The sequence below is a fragment of the Impatiens glandulifera genome, chromosome 2 (genome assembly GCF_907164915.1).
Source record: "Impatiens glandulifera chromosome 2, dImpGla2.1, whole genome shotgun sequence".
Taxonomy (NCBI): domain Eukaryota; kingdom Viridiplantae; phylum Streptophyta; class Magnoliopsida; order Ericales; family Balsaminaceae; genus Impatiens; species Impatiens glandulifera.
The window spans coordinates 54,021,705-54,040,047 of NC_061863.1; the positions used below are offsets into that span (position 1 = coordinate 54,021,705).

At 27.5% G+C, this 18,343-nt stretch overlaps 2 protein-coding genes across 3 annotated transcripts; both read right to left on the reverse strand.

Annotated features, from left to right (window-relative positions):
• Nucleotides 1-6,113: 6,113 nt before the first annotated feature.
• Nucleotides 6,114-9,059, reverse strand: LOC124927283 (protein DETOXIFICATION 33-like). Its single transcript, XM_047467675.1, has 7 exons — nucleotides 8,711-9,059; nucleotides 7,384-7,925; nucleotides 7,210-7,296; nucleotides 7,054-7,110; nucleotides 6,698-6,936; nucleotides 6,422-6,627; nucleotides 6,114-6,331 (listed from the first exon to the last, which is right to left on the reverse strand). Exons 1-7 carry the CDS (start codon nucleotides 8,948-8,950, stop codon nucleotides 6,209-6,211), a joined length of 1,494 nt encoding a protein of 497 aa, XP_047323631.1. The 5' UTR covers nucleotides 8,951-9,059; the 3' UTR covers nucleotides 6,114-6,208.
• Nucleotides 9,060-14,677: 5,618 nt separating this feature from the next.
• Nucleotides 14,678-17,780, reverse strand: LOC124927184 (protein DETOXIFICATION 33-like). 2 transcript variants are annotated; one of them, XM_047467553.1, is made up of 7 exons: nucleotides 17,453-17,780; nucleotides 16,098-16,639; nucleotides 15,924-16,010; nucleotides 15,765-15,821; nucleotides 15,414-15,652; nucleotides 15,137-15,342; nucleotides 14,678-15,055 (listed from the first exon to the last, which is right to left on the reverse strand). In XM_047467553.1, the coding sequence occupies exons 1-7, from the start codon at nucleotides 17,750-17,752 to the stop codon at nucleotides 14,933-14,935; spliced, it is 1,554 nt and encodes a 517-aa protein (XP_047323509.1). In that variant the 5' UTR covers nucleotides 17,753-17,780; the 3' UTR covers nucleotides 14,678-14,932. The 2 variants fall into 2 exon arrangements, with proteins under 2 accessions (XP_047323509.1, XP_047323510.1); XM_047467554.1 differs by having other exon boundaries at nucleotides 16,098-16,635; nucleotides 17,453-17,581.
• Nucleotides 17,781-18,343: the final 563 nt, after the last annotated feature.

Sequence of the window (18,343 nt, forward strand, 5' to 3'; positions counted from 1 at the left end):
TTTACCTTATATTGTAAAATTCATTTCCTATATTGGCTACTTTTATTATACATGAATGGAAATTTTAATTGTATAGTTTTTCACCATTTATTTTAAAAAATAAATATTATTGGTTTAATCTAACAAATTTATTTGTATTCGATTATATATAACACGTACAGTTCAAAGAGAGATATGATCGCCCTTATTTGGTTAATTACATTAAATGTCGACTATCTCTGCCTTTAGGCCTTTGATTCATAATTCCTTATTTAATTCATTAAACAACAAAAGTTTTGAAAATTTCCCAATAACAATTCCTCTTAAAACAAACATAAGATAATTCTGTAAAATATATAGTATTTTTAAATTTATGAGTATTATATCAATTAAGTTAAAATTGCACTGTGAACAAAAACACTATTATTGTTCAATCCACCTAAATTTCCTATTTTTATGTACAAATGAACAGGATCAAATAGATAAAATAATACCTTATATTAATATACTAAAAGTCAATTATTTCATTAGGTACTAAGACACGATAATAATAAAAAAAGAAATGATTGGGTGAAGGAATAACGTGACGCAATATGATTGGCTGAAAAAATCAAATAATTTCTCTCTCTTTTCTCTTTTCTCCTATTTTTTCCTTTTTTTCAAGTAATGAGGTGATGCCAAGTCATTCTCTCTCCCAATTCTCTCCTCAAATTCCCTCCTGTCACTCCTCTATTAAAAATATTATTTATTATTTGTATATGATATATATTATGGCTTGTTTGATGTTATTTAATTATTATAAGATTTTATAATTCTTTTATTAAATAGTTTTTTTAAAGTGTAATACCCATTACTTAATTTCTTTGATGTGTTATTAACAATTTAAAATCATGTTATGTTAAATTAATTGAAATTATTTTTAACGAATTAGAAAACTTAGATAATTTCTAATAAGGATAGGTTTGATTTCATTAATTTACAAATTTTGCATTTTCAATATAATTGTTGAGATGTGTACTCAACGTTTTAAATTTTATAATTTAGTAAAATCATATTTAATTTTTATTATATTTTTCTCAACATTATTCATAATCCTAAGCATAAGTTCTTAGTAATTATTTTTTATTAAGTTTTAAAAATAATACGATTTTAATAGTTTAAATATATTTATTTCTGTTTTAAATATTTGTTTGATCAAGTCGGTCCGGGCCAGATATCAGCCTAATCGGTCCGAGTACCCCAATTTGTGGAGCGAGTTCAGTCTCCAACTTCATGACAATAGCTTCGTTTTACAATGATGGGTTGACTCTTGGCCTCATACTTCATGATTCTTGGTCTCATTATTGATGATATAAGGTAATTTTTTTTGCTTCATTTTACAATGGAGGTTACTGTATGTTATTTTGTAAATGGTTTATGTTAAAACTTGATTACCCTCAAAATGATTTATTTATAGGGCGTTAAATGAGTGAAGTCATCCGTGAGCCGCTCAGTCAAAATTCGACTTGAGTTTGATTTTGACCGAGTTCGAGTCGAGCTCGAGCCGACTCGACTAATATTCAAGTCAAGTTCGAGCTCATATAATACTTGTTCGATGACTTGTCAAATTTCGAGCATGTTAATAAATAATATATTTATTATTTATTTTAATATTAAAATTTAAAATTTAAAATAAATATTTGTTCCTTACAAATATTTAAAAATTTAATTTTAGTTCAAATTTTTCGAGTTAAATCTAGCTTGTAGGTAAATAGTCGAGTCGAGCTTGAACTCAAATTTATAAATTTGTTCGAACTCGAGTTCGAGTCAAACTAATTTGGCTTGAGTTCAATTTAACTTATTTGTAACCCTAATATCTAGTGGGGCAAGTCTATAGATATTGGTGAACACCTATAAGACCGTGTATAACCAATGCTGATTTTTTTTTTCATGAATATGAATAAGAATAAAAAAAAAAAAGAATTAGAAAATGAAAAAGAAATATATATATATATATATATATATATATATATATATATATATATATATATATATATATATATATATATATATATATATATATATATATATATATATATATTAAGTTGTGTTATTGGGTTGTCTAAGGGTGGTCTGAAGTCTGAACTAGTTAAGGGCCCGCACTGATCGGGCCTGGTTATACTTTTCTGGCCTTAGTTATATCTCTGATGTGATTCTTTATAAATTGTGTTGTTGTTACTCTTCCAAATGATAAATATTTTATGTTTAATTATTTTTATTACTATATTTAATGACCTTATTAGTTTATTTTATCATTTTGAGTTATCAAAATAACTTAAATAGTTTTAAATGTTTTTATTTTTTTTATTTTAACAAATAATGTCAATATAATATATATTTCAATCAGTCCAGAGCACAACTAAAACTACTTGATCAAATGCTAGCATCAACTATCCAAATAATTATTGACTTGTGAATTTGCATCAGCAAGTTTGACATCAAATTCTTCTTAACATAAAGGAAAAAGAAATACATAAAAATAAAAATGGACATTAAAGAAATGAAAAAATTCAAAATCTATGTTAGTAATTAAATCTAACTTAATAATGAGATTTTATTGACAATAATATACGTAAGACTTTCAACAAATCTCTATATATATAATGATGCTTAATTTTTAAAATTTCCGGATTGTCGGGTCGAGAGTTGTGGTAATTTGAATATATATGTGAGAGTAAATGGATACTTGGGTCGGATTGTGGGTTAACCCGCCAAAAACTTAAAACGGTTAAAAATAAAATTTAAAATGCTATAGGTATGATTCGAACTTGCAACCTAACAAAACAAGTACAAACCTTAAATAACCTAGCATGTATCCCGTGCATTTGCACGAGTAATAATAATATAAAAAACCGTGAAAAAAATATTACGATAAAATTTTTATGGGCGGGTCAACCCACAATCCGACCCAAGTATCCATTTACTCTCACATATATCCAAATTAACCACGGCTCTCGAACCGGCAATCTGGACACTTTAAAAATTAAGCATCATTATATATATATAGATTAGTTAGTTAAAAAGTTGAACTTATATTGTTAAAATGTCACGCGTTTATCAAATTTTGGGTTGAATTTAAAATATAAAGTGTTATTAGCCTAATTGGTTAAAAGGTTGTATTTGTTTTGTTAGGTTGCAAGTTCGAACCATACCTATAACATTTTTAATTTTATTTTTAACCGTTTTAAGTTTATGGGCGGGTCAACCCACAATCCGACCCAAGTATCCATTTACTCTCACATATATCCAAATTAACCACAGCTCTCGACCCGGCAATCCGGACACTTTAAAAATTAAGCATCATTATATATATATAGATTGGTTAAAAGGTTGTATTTGTTTTGTTAGGTTGCAAGTTCGAACCATACCTATAACATTTTTAATTTTATTTTTAACCGTTTTAAGTTTATGGGCGGGTCAATCCACAATCCGACCCAAGTATCCATTTACTCTCACATATATCCAAATTAACCACAGCTCTCGACCCGGCAATCCGGACACTTTAAAAATTAAGCATCATTATATATATATAGATTAGACTAATAACACTTTATATTTTAAATTCAACACCAAATTTGATGAACGCGGGACATTTTAACAATATAAGTTCAACATTTTAACTAACTAATCTATATATATAATGATGCTTAATTTTTAAAGTGTTCGGATTGCCGGGTCGAGAGCTGTGGTTAATTTGGATATATGTTTATAGAGTAAATGAATACTTGGGTCGAATTGTGGGTTAACCCGCCATAAACATTTTTACCGTAATATTTTTTTTACTGTTTTTTATATTATTCCTCGTACAAATACACGGAATACAATGCTAGTTGATTGTAATAAAATATGAGCATTTCCTCCCTATAAATAGTACAATAATTTATTATTCATTTTTACAATTATTTTATAGTTCTAGACTCTTTATAAAAAAGTTGATTTTTTTTAAAGTTTTTTTAGTTTGTATTACTTAGTTTTTTTTTAAATTTGTAAATATAATTACTTAATAAATCTCAAACTAAACTTTTTAAAAAAAAAAAAATTAAATTGAACTAGAACCAATCTCACGATACTCTTAACTAATTGCTTGTAATACGCTATGAACATTTTTTAAACTTTGTAAGCACTATGGTTTTTTATACAAAAATGATATTTTTAAAATTTATTCTTATTTTTTTATTCTTATTTTTCAATACAACTGTTTAAGACATTTCAAATCAAACTTTATTATTTTAAACTAAACAAGAACCAAGCCTTTTTACAGCAGTGAAGAGCTTGAACTAGTACAACATAACAATTTATATAAAAAATAATAAACATTTAAATATAACTCTTTAACATAACTTTAATCTACTAATTTTTAATAATTTCATTTAATATTTAAATAATTCGTTAATTTATTTAAACTTATAAAATATAAATATTTAAAGTAAAACTTTTTGTATTATATTATTTTCAAACTCATCAATAAATTTATATATATATATATATATTTTATTTTGAATTTTGAATATATATAATATTTTGAATATTTTATACTGTACAATGTGCTTCCAAGCTATATGGATCAAGATGCACTGGACGAATCTGAAGTTAAGTAGGATGTAAGCTTTTGGCATCTTTTGGTGTTTTTTTTTATCATATAGAATTGTTGTAAATATACAAATTTTATGAAAACATAAAAGATAAAAACTAACTTTAAACTATTTAATATATTATATTTAAAAAGGAAACAAATGAATACTATTATTTAATAACAATTGGTTTGTTTTTTCAAATATGAAGTAGACAAGCATGACCCACCTGTGGCCCCAACTTAACAACATATTTAGGGTATGTTTGGTTAGGGGTATAGAGGGGTACAGTTTTTTAATATGGTGTTCTTTTACATTCTTACTGTTGGTATAAATTATACCCCTGTATAATTTATACCTCATATCTGGTATAAAATAGTAACTAGTCCCCTTAGTACAACACTATCTTATAGTTTAATTTTTAATTTCTTATTATATCTTTTATTAATATTATATATAACATATTATTATATAATATATTAAATATTTTATTTAGTTTTAATATTATTATTATTATATATAATCATTTTTAATATATATTTTTTTAAATAGTTAATATTTTAATTAAAAAATATTTATTTATTTTTATAACGATAATTTTATTAATTATTATTTTCTATATTTACTTATATTATTAATAATATTTTTATTTTAGTTTATTTTATTAAAATTATTAATAATATTAAAATTAAATAAACATAATTTATCATTTATATTATAATTATTTTTTATATTTTAATTAAAATTACATTAATTATTAAATAATAACAAAACAATAATTTATAATAATAAACAATATTATTTATAATATAAATAAATAAATAAAATAATAATATTAATAATAATTTTAAATTAATTTTTATTGTTTATACAACTTATACTATATTTTTATACCAAACACAAAATTATAAATCATATACAACTTATACCATTTTTTATAATTCTTACCAAACATCAATAACTTATACAACTTATACTACCCTATATTATTTATACATCGTTACAATTTATACCTCTATACAACTTATACCCTATATAATTTGTACCACGTATGAAACACTACCTTAATGTACAACCAAAAAATGATTTTTATTATGGATATTATCAAAATGTATAACATTGTGACAACCACATCACGATACTGATCTTTTTTATGATATAGATTTTTTTTTTATTTATATCCTTCAATATTTTATAAGTTCTTATTTTCACTCTTCTAGTTTTAATTGCTTTAGTTTATACCCTTAATTAATTATTTACACTCACATAACAAACAGAGCCATGTACACTCTTATTTAACAGAGAATTAATTAATTCAATATAAGTTTCTTAAAAATAAATGGACAGTTTAACCATACACCAATTACAAAATTAAAAGAAATTAAGAAAAAATGAACATTGTTGTTAAACAGGCTAATTATCAAAACTTGTAGTGCTCCAATTAATCAGATCATATTTAACATGTAAATTAAAAACAAAATGAAGAATAAAATAAAGAGCCCTTATTAATATCCTTTTTGCTATATAAAAAAAAAAAGATCTTAATCTCCCTTATATCCAAATGTTCTATCCCCTTTTGTTTGTTCATCATATATTCTCTTAGAATTGAGTGTCACAAATTAACCATTCCTAAAATTTAATTCATCATCTACATCATGTAACATCATACCCATAGCTACATTTTCATTTTGAGGGAGTGGAGTTGCTGCGTATGATCGAAGACGTTCCTTGGCTTGCAATGCCTAAAAATAATCGAAACCCGTTATCTTAAATGACAATCGAATAACAACCCAACAATCCAAATTTAATAGTTTAATTTTATTTTTCGTTACCTCTTTCTGCCAATTTGCTCTAAAAATGCTGAAAAGCAATACAATAGTTTGAAGGAGAGATCCAGCTAACATCCCAAGCCAAATTCCAGAAACTCCAAGCTGAAATTTGTAACCAAGTAATGCACCAAGTGGAAGCCCAAATACATAGTAACATCCTGTGTTTATTAAAGCAACTGAAAGTTGCCACCCTGCTCCAACTGCTACCCCTGCAATTATTTTTCCAAATATATAGTAACAACATTTATTAAAATTCAGCATTCCAATTATTATTATTACCATGAAGAACTGGTTGGATGCTGTTGAGGAGAATAGTTGCAGCCAAATAATAGCCCAACTTCGATGTTTCTCTTTTCACATCTTCGTCACTCGTGAACACGTTGGGAAAGTAGTTCTTCGTCGCTATAATCGCGGCAGTAAACACTATCCCAAAGACTGTAGATGTAAAAACCGCCACCACTACAGAGAATTTAGCCGGTTTTGGACGCCCAGCTCCTAGCTCGTTCGAAACTCTCACGCTGAATTCATCCCAAATACAAAAATAAAAGTTAATTCTGAATACCATAACTGGAAATAAAAAATAAAAACAAGATAAAAACAAGGATATATATATATATATATATATATATATTAACCTGACTGCAGCATTGAAACCTAGTGTGACCATCAGTGTCCATAGTTGAATGTTCATGCTACATTTGTACACAAATGGTAAAAAAGATTAAAAATAAATCAGGGACAAAAGGGTAATTTTCCAAAAGTAAAAAATATATTAGTCCTAGTTTGGTTACCAGATTGAAATGGCACTGACAGCTACTTCTGGATTCTTTAGCCAACCCACCATGAGAATAATCACAGTGTAATACCATAGCTCCAAGCTGTCCAAAATAATAATAAAATAAATATTCTGAAAATAAAAAACCATTAATTAATTTGCAGAAAAAAAGAATTAATTAATTACTAACCATAACATTACAGCAGAGGCAATTGAAAGCTTGATAAAAGAACCCAAAGATTTAAAAGCCAACCAAGAAAACCCGGTCCAAGCCTCAGGGAAATAACCACATGTAACATAAATCATTTGTGCCAAAACAACAAGCCACCAAGAAATATTACCAGCCAAGGCAGCACCAAACAAGCCCTTACCCATCTCAGTTATCAACAACCAATTAAGCAAAACATGTAATGCCAATGCCAACATAGAAATTGTGGTCATCACCCAGATCTTGCTTTGAGCTTGAAGAAATTTTTGAATCGGAAAATTGAGAGCGTACGCGAACAATTGGGGCGTGGTCCAAACCGCGTATTTTCCAGCGAGTCGAGAAATGTCTTTGTCTTGTCGTAAAAGTTGGAGTAACGGCGATGTGAGGACGTAAATGGGAGTTAGTAGAAGAGCTGTGAATAATGTTATTATGAATGATCTTTGCATGTAGATTCCAAGCATGTTGAATTGCCCTGCCCCAACTGCTTGCCCACAAAGGGTTTCAAGTGCACTTCCCATTCCTAGCTAACACACAAAAACATTAACACCTTTTCATTCCTTTTTTAATGTTCAATGTTTTCTTTTATCATCTTCTATAAGAAAACAAAATATATATCAATTTTACTCTTTAAAAGACATAACTATTTCATTTATTTATATTTAAAAAAACATATTATAACAAAAATCATCCTTATAAAAGACTTCAACAAAAAACATATGAGATGCCAGAGTAACATTTTTTAGAAGTGCTATTTTTTCATAATTATATGTATAAATAAACTTTTTTAAAATTGTTAAAATAAAATTTAATTATTATTTTATATTTTGTATAAAAATATGTGTTTTATATATATATATATATATATAAAAAGAGTAATGAAACATTAAAAAATGAAAATAGTTTAAGCATGAGAAAATATTACACATTAATTAAAGATGTGAGAAAATATAGTTTTTAGGCAAAAACATATTAAGAGAGATTAACGTATTTACAAAAATTTTGAAATTAAATTAAATAAATTATTCGGTGATAATAATAATAAAAGTTAATTTTTAACAATTATACTACAAAGATTTTCGTTGATAATAATTATTTACCAAATTAATTTACTTTATAATTATTGAAAAAAAGTAAAAGAATGAGGTACCAAAAAGACTTAAATTTCTGTTTATGACTTCCATTAATCTTTGTATAATAGTTGAGGGACTATTTTGATCTTCTTCTCCAAAAAATCATGAGGATCACAAAGACAGAGACAGACAGAGTACTTCTTTACATGGAGAAATGAGGGTTAATAATTAAGACATACCATGATCCCATAAACAAAACCTTCAATGACATTCTGAACAACAGAAACCGCAGCGAGCTCGAGCTCGCCAAGATGACCGACAAAGGCTGAAGTGACGAACCCAATGGAGAATTGAGCAACCGAAGTCAAGATAGCCGGTCCAGCTATGACCCACATCTTTCTCGATTCCTCCATACTTATCGATCCAATCTTCTGCTTTCGAACAACTTCGGAAGCTCTTCGAACAACCTCCATTGCCATCCTATTCACAGGTTCTGACAACAATCCCCTTTCTTCTCCCTCTCTAACCGTAAAAATGGGTTTGTGACTATTGTTTATTCGGAATCCAATTAATAAAGTGATTTAGTTAGGTTTGTTTATTAGCATGTAAAGTAAAATAGGGTTATGTTCCCAATTCTTAAGTTTCATTTCTCATAACCTCCCTTTGCTTCCACTAAATATATATAAATATATATATATATATATATATATATATATATATATATATATATATATATATATATATATATATATATATATATTTAACCAGTGATATCAGATTCCATTTCCATATTGATGTTAAGACTATGATAGAATATATTTTCATCTCTTAATACTAAGATTATGATATTATGATAGGAAGAAATTGTTGATTTATATTTTATTTTATTTTGTGAAGAAATTGTTAATATTAAGATTATGAAATTTGTTAATGTTAAGATTACAAGATTTCTTTAAACTGACTTTTGAATTCCTAATTTTGCTTTCATTTTGCGATTACATAAAATAAAATAAACAAATAAAGACTAATAACTAATAAGTCTTATTATTATGCTATTAGACTGTCCTATTATTATATTATATATATATATGCGGTTACATAAAATAAAGTAAACAAATAAAATAAAGATGAAGTAGTTATTATATATTATTTATATATATATTTATATATGGAATTTGAAAAGGTCATCAAACTTTTATTTATTATATATAATAAATAAACACTTTTAATTTTTTTATTTTTTTATTACTCATATATTTTATATTAATTATTAAGAATATAAAATATCATTAAAAAACTTTTAATTATTTTGATGATATAAATTTAAATCACTTCAAGAATTATTAAAATTAAATAATTAAAATTATATTAAAATTGAAAGAGTTTATTATTATAAAATAAATTAATTAAAACAACATGTTGCCACAATATCCTCTCAGATTAATTTGTTAAGAATTTTAAATTATCACTTAGTTAAGAATTTTAATTGAAAGAATTTGATCATAACACTAAATTATCATTTACAAGTTAAAAATGATGTCAAAAGACTCACTTTTAACGTTGTGTCTGATCATTTATTTTTTTATGGACAAATCTTAATATAAATACTAATTATATTTGGATAAAATATGTGTTTATGATTTCAGTTAATGCTTCTAATTCTTCAATATTTGTGAATGTTAATTCGATTCTTATACTAAATGGAAATAACTTTAAGGACTGGAAAGAAAATATTTTGATTATCCTCGGTTGTATGGATCTACTCTTCGGATTGATCGACCCACTATTATGGTTGAGGGTACTCTTGATGAAAAACGAGACCTTAGAAAGTGGGAAAGATCAAATCGCATGTGTCTAATGGTCATGAAACAAGGAATTCTAGAAACATTTAGGGGTGATATCACTGAAGTTAGAGCTTATGAAAACATTTAGGGGTGAAATATAAGGGAAAAGGAAATATAAGGAAGTACATTATGGAAATATCACATTGTTTCAAAACTAAAAGCATTAAAGTTAGAGCTTTCTGATGAACTGCTCGTGCATTTAGTTTTGATCGAGTCCTGCACAATTTAACCAATTTAAGGTAAGTTATAACTGTCAGAAGGAGAAATGAACTCTTAATGAGTTCATTTCATATTGTGTGCAAGAGGAAGAGAGATTGAAGCATGTTCATACTAAAAGTACTCATTTGGCTTTGACAAATAACTTCAGGGATCAAAGAAATAAAAGGAAGAACCCTAAAGAAGCTGTAGGTGGTCCCGCACAAAAGAAACAACAAACTAAAGAAAATGAGGAATTTAGTTGTTTCTTTTGTCGGCAAACCACATCCATTAAGAGGGACTGCACCAAATATCACACGTGACGTGCAAAGAAAAGTGACATTCTTACTTTAGTTTGCTCTGAGGTTAATTTAACTTCAGTACCGAGTAACACTTGATGGGTAGATCTTGGTACTACTACTCACATTAGTGTTTCTATGCATTGCCTGAGTTTCCAAAAGTCAAGTAATGATGAAAGATTCATATTTGTGGGCGATGCCAATTAGTTGAAGTTGAGGCTATTGAGAATTTTAGATTGTTATTAAGAACTGGTTCTTATTTGGATTTGAAAGACACTTTTGTTGTACCGTCTTTTAGACGGAATTTGGTTTATATTTCTGTTTTGGACAAATTTTATTTTTATTGTTCATTTGGGAATAGTCAGTTTAGTCTTTCTTTAAATTCAAGTATTATTTCAATTGGTTCTTTGTGGGTTTATGATCATATATATTTACTTGATACAATTGTCTCATATAATGAAACTTTGCATACAAGTACACGCGGTACTAAAAGAAAAATAACAATTGAGAATTTTGCATCAATTTGGCACAAGCGTTTTGGTCATATATCTAAACACAGAATTGAAAGACTTATAAGTGATGAAATTCTTGATTTTTCCAATTTTGAAGGTTTGTGTTTGATGTATTAAGAGAAAGCTAACAAATGTAAGAAAATTTGGTGCCAATAGAACTACAGACGTCTTAAAACTCATACATACTGATATAGGTGGGTCATTCCCTACGGCCTCTTAGATTGGTCAACGATATTTTATTTCTTTCATAGACGATTATTCAAGATATGGTTACCTATACTTCATAAATGATAAGTCCCCGGCATTGGACGTTTTTAAGGCATACAAAACTGTGGTAGAAAATAGTTTGGTAAAATATAATATTAATAATAATATTTATTATAGAATGATAATACTTTATCATTTCTTTTATAATTTTATCTACACAATTTTTTTCAAATTTATATCTTAATTTTTTTTTAAATAATAGAAATTAAAAAATTTAACTTGTATTTTAATTAATTTCTAAAATAATAAAAATTATGATTTATTAATAAGATATTTTATGGTCGATAACGTTTAACATAAAACCGCAGTTAAATGTAAGATTTTTAACTGCAGTTTTAAAAAACTGTAGTTAAAGATAAGATTTTTAACTGCGATTTTACAAAATGTAATACTTTTAAATACGGTTTTATATACCGCTGTTAAATGTAAGACTTTTAACTATGAATTTCAACATCTATGTCAAATCAAGTGGGTTGAAATTACCTTAGACATATTTTGAATCACAAGAGTCTTCACATTTTCCAAGTATCCTTTGAGATGTTTAAGTTGTTCATAAGTCATCTATTCAATTGATCTTTCCCACCACCTATGTTCCTTCCCAGCTTGCAAGACATGAACTCGACTTTCCGCGCCGCTTCTCGACTTCTAGTGATTCCTGGACCTCCATAAATCGAGCATTTAATTCACTTATGTTGGACATCTGGTGAGCCTCCATTAGTTGTTGAGTCTCAAGATCGAGAAAGCCTCAACGAGGAGGAAGAGCCACGAGTACCAAAGAATCAATATGCCATCTCATCCACACTCGGGTGACCAAATGAGAACACCTTCCTCCCTAGAGAAAATATAATGAGAAGCATTTCGGCTCCACAAAGTGTAGTAAGTTCGTTAGATTTCTTGAACAATTCGGTCCTTCTTCTGGAAAATGTCACCCGACCCAAAGGTTGCTCTCTTTCTCCATTTTGGTCATGGTAATTTTTTTAGATGAAATAAATGTGTAAAAAACTATATAAGAAGTTTGTGTATGTATAGATTAGAAAAGATCTATTTATAAATTGAAGTAAGGAATATTAAAGGGCTACCAATTATATATTTCTAGTGGATGGAAAAAGATCCAAATTGTATATCTAATTTTTTAATTTTTTTACTAAATCTAAGAATTGATCTTTTACCTTATATTGTAAAATTCATTTCTTATATTACCTGCTTTTATTATACATGAATAAAAATCTTAATTGTATAGTTTTTCACCACTTATTTTAAAAAATAAATTTTTAATGGTTTTATGTAACAAATTTATGTGTATTCGATATTCGATATCTAACGTAGAATTCAAAGAGATATGATCGCCCTTATTTGGTTACATTAAATGTCGACGATCCCTGCCTTCTGGCATTTGATTCATAATTCAGAAGTGCAAAAAAATTGAATTATAATTCCTTATTTTAATTCATCAAACAACAAAAGATTTGGAATGGACCGAAATAACAATTCCTCTTAAAACAATCCTATGATAATTCTGTAAAATATATAGTATTTATAAAGTTATATGGGTATAATAATAAGTGACTTGTGCATGTGCATCAACAACAATAATAATAATAATAATAATAATAATAATAATAATAATAATAATAAAAAATTGCTTTTCAATATAAATGTTTAATACATTTCAAATCAAACTTTATTATTTTAAATTGAACAAGAACCCAATCTTTTTAAAGCAGTGGAAGGGCTTGAAGTATTAAAACATGACAATTTATATTAAAAATAATAAGATTTAAATATAACTCTTTAACATAACTTTAATCTACTAATTTTTAATAATTTCATTTAATATTTAAATAATTCGTAATTTATTTAAACTTATAAAATAAATATTTAAACTAAAAACTTTGTATTATGTTATTTTCAAACTTGTCAGTAAATTTATATATATTATTTGAATTTTTAATATTTTGAATATTTTATACTGTACAATGTGCTTCCAAGCTATATGGATCAAGTTGTACTGGACGAATCTGAAATTAAGTAGGATGTAAGCTTTTTGGCATTTTTGGTGTTTTTTTATCATATAGAATTGTTGTAAATATACAAATTTTATGAAAACATAAAAGATAAAAACTCACTTTAAACTATTTAACATATTATATTTAAAAAGGAAACAAATGAATACTATTATCTAATAACAATTTGTTTGTTTTTTCAAATATGAAGTAGACAAGCATGACCCACCTGTGGCCCCAACTTAACAACATATTTAATGTACAACCAAAAAATGATTTTTATTGTGGATATTATCAAAATGTATAACATCGTGACAACCACATCCCGATCCTGATCTTTTTTATGATATAGATTTTTTTATTTATATCCTTCAATATTTTATAAGTTCTTATTTTCACTCTTCTAGTTTTAATTGCTTTAGTTTATACCCTTAATTAATTATTTACACTCACATAACAAACAGAGCCATGTACACTCTTATTTAACAGAGAATTAATTAATTCTATATTTATTAAAAAGTGCAACTAGCACTTTATAAAATGGAAGTTTTTGGATTGAGAATATCATTTTCAGTCTAATTAGATAGGTTAGGTTTCCGAGGAACGAATCTTATAAAATTCGTGTCATAAATTGTTATTATATTTTCAAGTTAGATGTAACTAAGTTTTTATTCTAAGTGAATCACGATAAATTTGTGTATTTCTGTATTATTTACGTCATTTTTCGAAATTAATTCCAACATATATATTTTTAGTTAATTTAATTTAATTACTAACTGATTTCATTTAAAATTAGTTTATAAACATAGATGAATAAGATCGAATATTAAAAAAATAATAAAAAAAAATCAAATGATCAAATATCTGATACATTCAATATGCCGGGTATAAAATATTTATATTATATCATAATTATCTCAATTAACATATATAAGATAATTGTTATGATGTCATTTCCTACAACAATATCAAAACTAATCCCATGATTTTCATATAAATGAAAATGTATTTGTTTAACAAGAATTTAATACCAAATGAAACCATACACCAATTACAAAATTAAAAGAAATTAAGACAAAATGAACATTGTTGTTAAACAGGCTAATTTTCAAAACTTGTAGTGCTCCAATTAATCAGATCATATTTAACATGTAAATTGACTAATTATGAGTATTAAAAAAGAGAAAAATAATTAAAAACAAAATGAAGAATGAAATAAAGAGCCCTTATTAATATCCTTTTTGCTATATAAAAAAAAGGATCTTAATCTCCCTTATATCCAAGTGTTCTATACCCCTTTGTTTGTTCATCATATATCCTTTTAGAATTGAATGTCACAAATTAACCATTCCTAAAATTCAATTCATCATCAACATCATGTAACATCATACCCATAGCTACATTTTCATTTTGAGGAAGTGGAGTTGCTGCGTATGATCGAAGACGTTCCTCGGCTTGCAATGCCTAAGAATAATCGAAACCCGTTATCTTAAATGACAATCGAATAACAATCCAAACTTAATAGTTTAATTTTATTTTTCTTACCTCTTTCTGCCAATTTGCTCTAAAAATGCTGAAAAGCAATACAATAGTTTGAAGGAGAGATCCAGCTAACATCCCAAGCCAAATTCCAGAAACTCCAAGCTGAAATTTGTAACCAAGTAATGCACCAAGTGGAAGACCAAATACATAGTAACATCCTGTGTTTATTAAAGCAACTGAAAGTTGCCACCCTGCTCCAACTGCTACCCCTGCAATTATTTTTCCAAACATTATAGTAACAACATTTATTAAAATTCAGCATTCCAATTATTATTATTACCATGAAGAACTGGTTGGATGCTGTTGAGGAGAATAGTTGCAGCCAAATAATAGCCCAACTTCGATGTTTCTCTTTTCACATCTTCGTCACTTGTGAACACGTTGGGGAAGTAGTTCTTCGTCGCTATAATCGCGGCAGTAAACACTATCCCAAAGACTGTAGATGTAAAAACCGCCACCACTACAGAGAATTTAGCCGGTTTTGGACGCCCAGCTCCTAGCTCGTTCGAAACTCTCACGCTGAATTCATGCCAAATACAAAAATAAAAATTAATTCTTAATACCATAACTGGAAATAAAAAATAAAAACAAGATAAAAACAAGGATATAAATATATGAAAAATATATTAACCTGACTGCAGCATTGAAACCTAGTGTGACCATCAGTGTCCATAGTTGTATGTTCATGCTACATTTGTACACAAATAGTAAAAAAGATTAAAAATAAATCAGGGACAAAAGGGTAATTTTTCAAAAAGTAAAAAAAAAAAATTAGTCCTAGTTTGGTTACCAGATTGAAATGGCACTGACAGCTACTTCTGGATTCTTTAGCCAACCCACCATGAGAATAATCACAGTGTAATACCATAGCTCCAAGCTGTCCAAAATAATAATAAAATAAATATTCTGAAAATAAAAAACCATTAATTAATTTGCAGAAAAAAAGAATTAATTAATTACTAACCATAACATTACAGCAGAGGCAATTGAAAGCTTGATAAAAGAACCCAAAGATTTAAAAGCCAACCAAGAAAACCCGGTCCAAGCCTCAGGGAAATAACCACATGTAACATAAATCATTTGTGCCAAAACAACAAGCCACCAAGAAATATTACCAGCCAAGGCAGCACCAAACAAGCCCTTACCCATCTCAGTTATCAACAACCAATTAAGCAAAACATGTAATGCCAATGCCAACATAGAAATTGTGGTCATCACCCAGATCTTGCTTTGAGCTTGAAGAAATTTTTGAATCGGAAAATTGAGAGCGTACGCGAACAATTGGGGCGTGGTCCAAACCGCGTATTTTCCAGCGAGTCGAGAAATGTCTTTGTCTTGTCGTAAAAGTTGGAGTAACGGCGATGTGAGGACGTAAATAGGAGTTAGTAGAAGAGCTGTGAATAATGTTATTATGAATGATCTTTGCATGTAGATTCCAAGCATGTTGAATTGCCCTGCCCCAACTGCTTGCCCACAAAGGGTTTCAAGTGCACTTCCCATTCCTAGCTAACACACAAAACATAACACCTTGAAATCATTCCTTTTTTATTGTTCAATGTTTTCTTTTATCTTCTTCTATAAGAAAACAAAATATATCAATTTTACTCTTTAAAAGACATATAACTATTTCATTTATCTATATTTTAAAAAATATATATTATAACAAAAATTATCCTTATAAAAAACTTCAACAAAAAAACATAGGAGATGACAGAGTAACATTTTTGAGAAGTGTTATTTTGTCATAATTACATGTATACATAAACTTTTTTAATATTGTCAAAATAAAATTTAATTATTATTTTATATTTTAAAAATATGGGTTTTCTATATAAAATATAAAATAATGAAAAATTGAAAAATGAGAGTTGTTTAAGCAACTAAAGAAAATATTACTTTAAAAATTACCATTAATTAAAGATGCGAGAAAATATAGTTATTATAAAATAACTTATTAAGAGAGATCAACCTGTTTATAAAGGTTTCGAAATTGAATGAAATAAAATTTTATTCTGTGAAAATAATAATAAAAGTTAATTTTTTAACAATCAAACTACAAAGATTTTCGTTGATAATAATTATTTACCAAATTAATTTAGTTAATAATTTTTGAAAAAAGTAAAAGAATGAGGTACCAAAAAGACTCAAATTTCTGTTTATGACTTCAATTAATCTTTGTTTAAAAGTTGAGGGGCTATTTTGATCTTCTTCTCCAAAAAATCATGAGGATCACAAAGACAGAGACAGTCTGACAGAGTACTTCTTTACATGGAGAAATGAAACCAAAAACCAAAATAGGGGTTAATAATTAAGACATACCATGATCCCATAAACAAAACCTTCAATGACATTCTGAACAACAGAAACGGCAGCAAGTTCGAGCTCGCCAAGATGACCGACAAAGGCCGAAGTGACGAACCCAATGGAGAATTGAGCAACCGAAGTCAAGATAGCCGGTCCAGCTATGACCCACATCTTTCTCGATTCCTCTATACTTCTCGATCCAATCTTCTGCTTTCGAACAACTTCAGAAGCTCTTCGAACAACCTGTTCAACCTCCATTGCCATCCTATTCACAGGTTCTGACAGCAATCCCCTTTCTTCTCTCTCTTTCACCATAAAATTGGGTTTTGTGGATGTAAATGAAGAATCTTTTAGTATGACGGATCATTGATCGGGCCCTCCCTCTCAATATGCTATTATATAAAGTTAATTTAATTTTGTAACAACTGGTGGGCGGCTAATAGAGGGAACCTATGTGTGTATTCTTGACTTTTTTATATATATTTTGTTTGCTCCCAACAACTACTTGGTTGGTTTTGTGATTTTGATATGTGGGTATATCAAATTATGATATGTGTATTATTAATTTGTTAAATGCATCAAAGAAGTCAAATGATGTTTAATTTGTTTGACATGCACTAGTAGTACTACAAGTGTACAACACCACCACGACAACAAAATCAACTTTCTCGTGGTTGAGAAAAGATAAAAGTCCCTTTATACAAAAGTATTTTATGTTTTAGGGATGAAACTATTTGATTTTGTAAATATATGAAACTAAATATTAATACAAATTAATCTATGAGGTGGACAAGTTTAGTTCGTTGAGTTTGTTTGATTAATTTTTGTTTAGAATGGTGGGTTACGAAATTCTTTCGAATACGTCATTGCTCAAACTTAGAACCTCGTAGAGATTTAGAACATCCT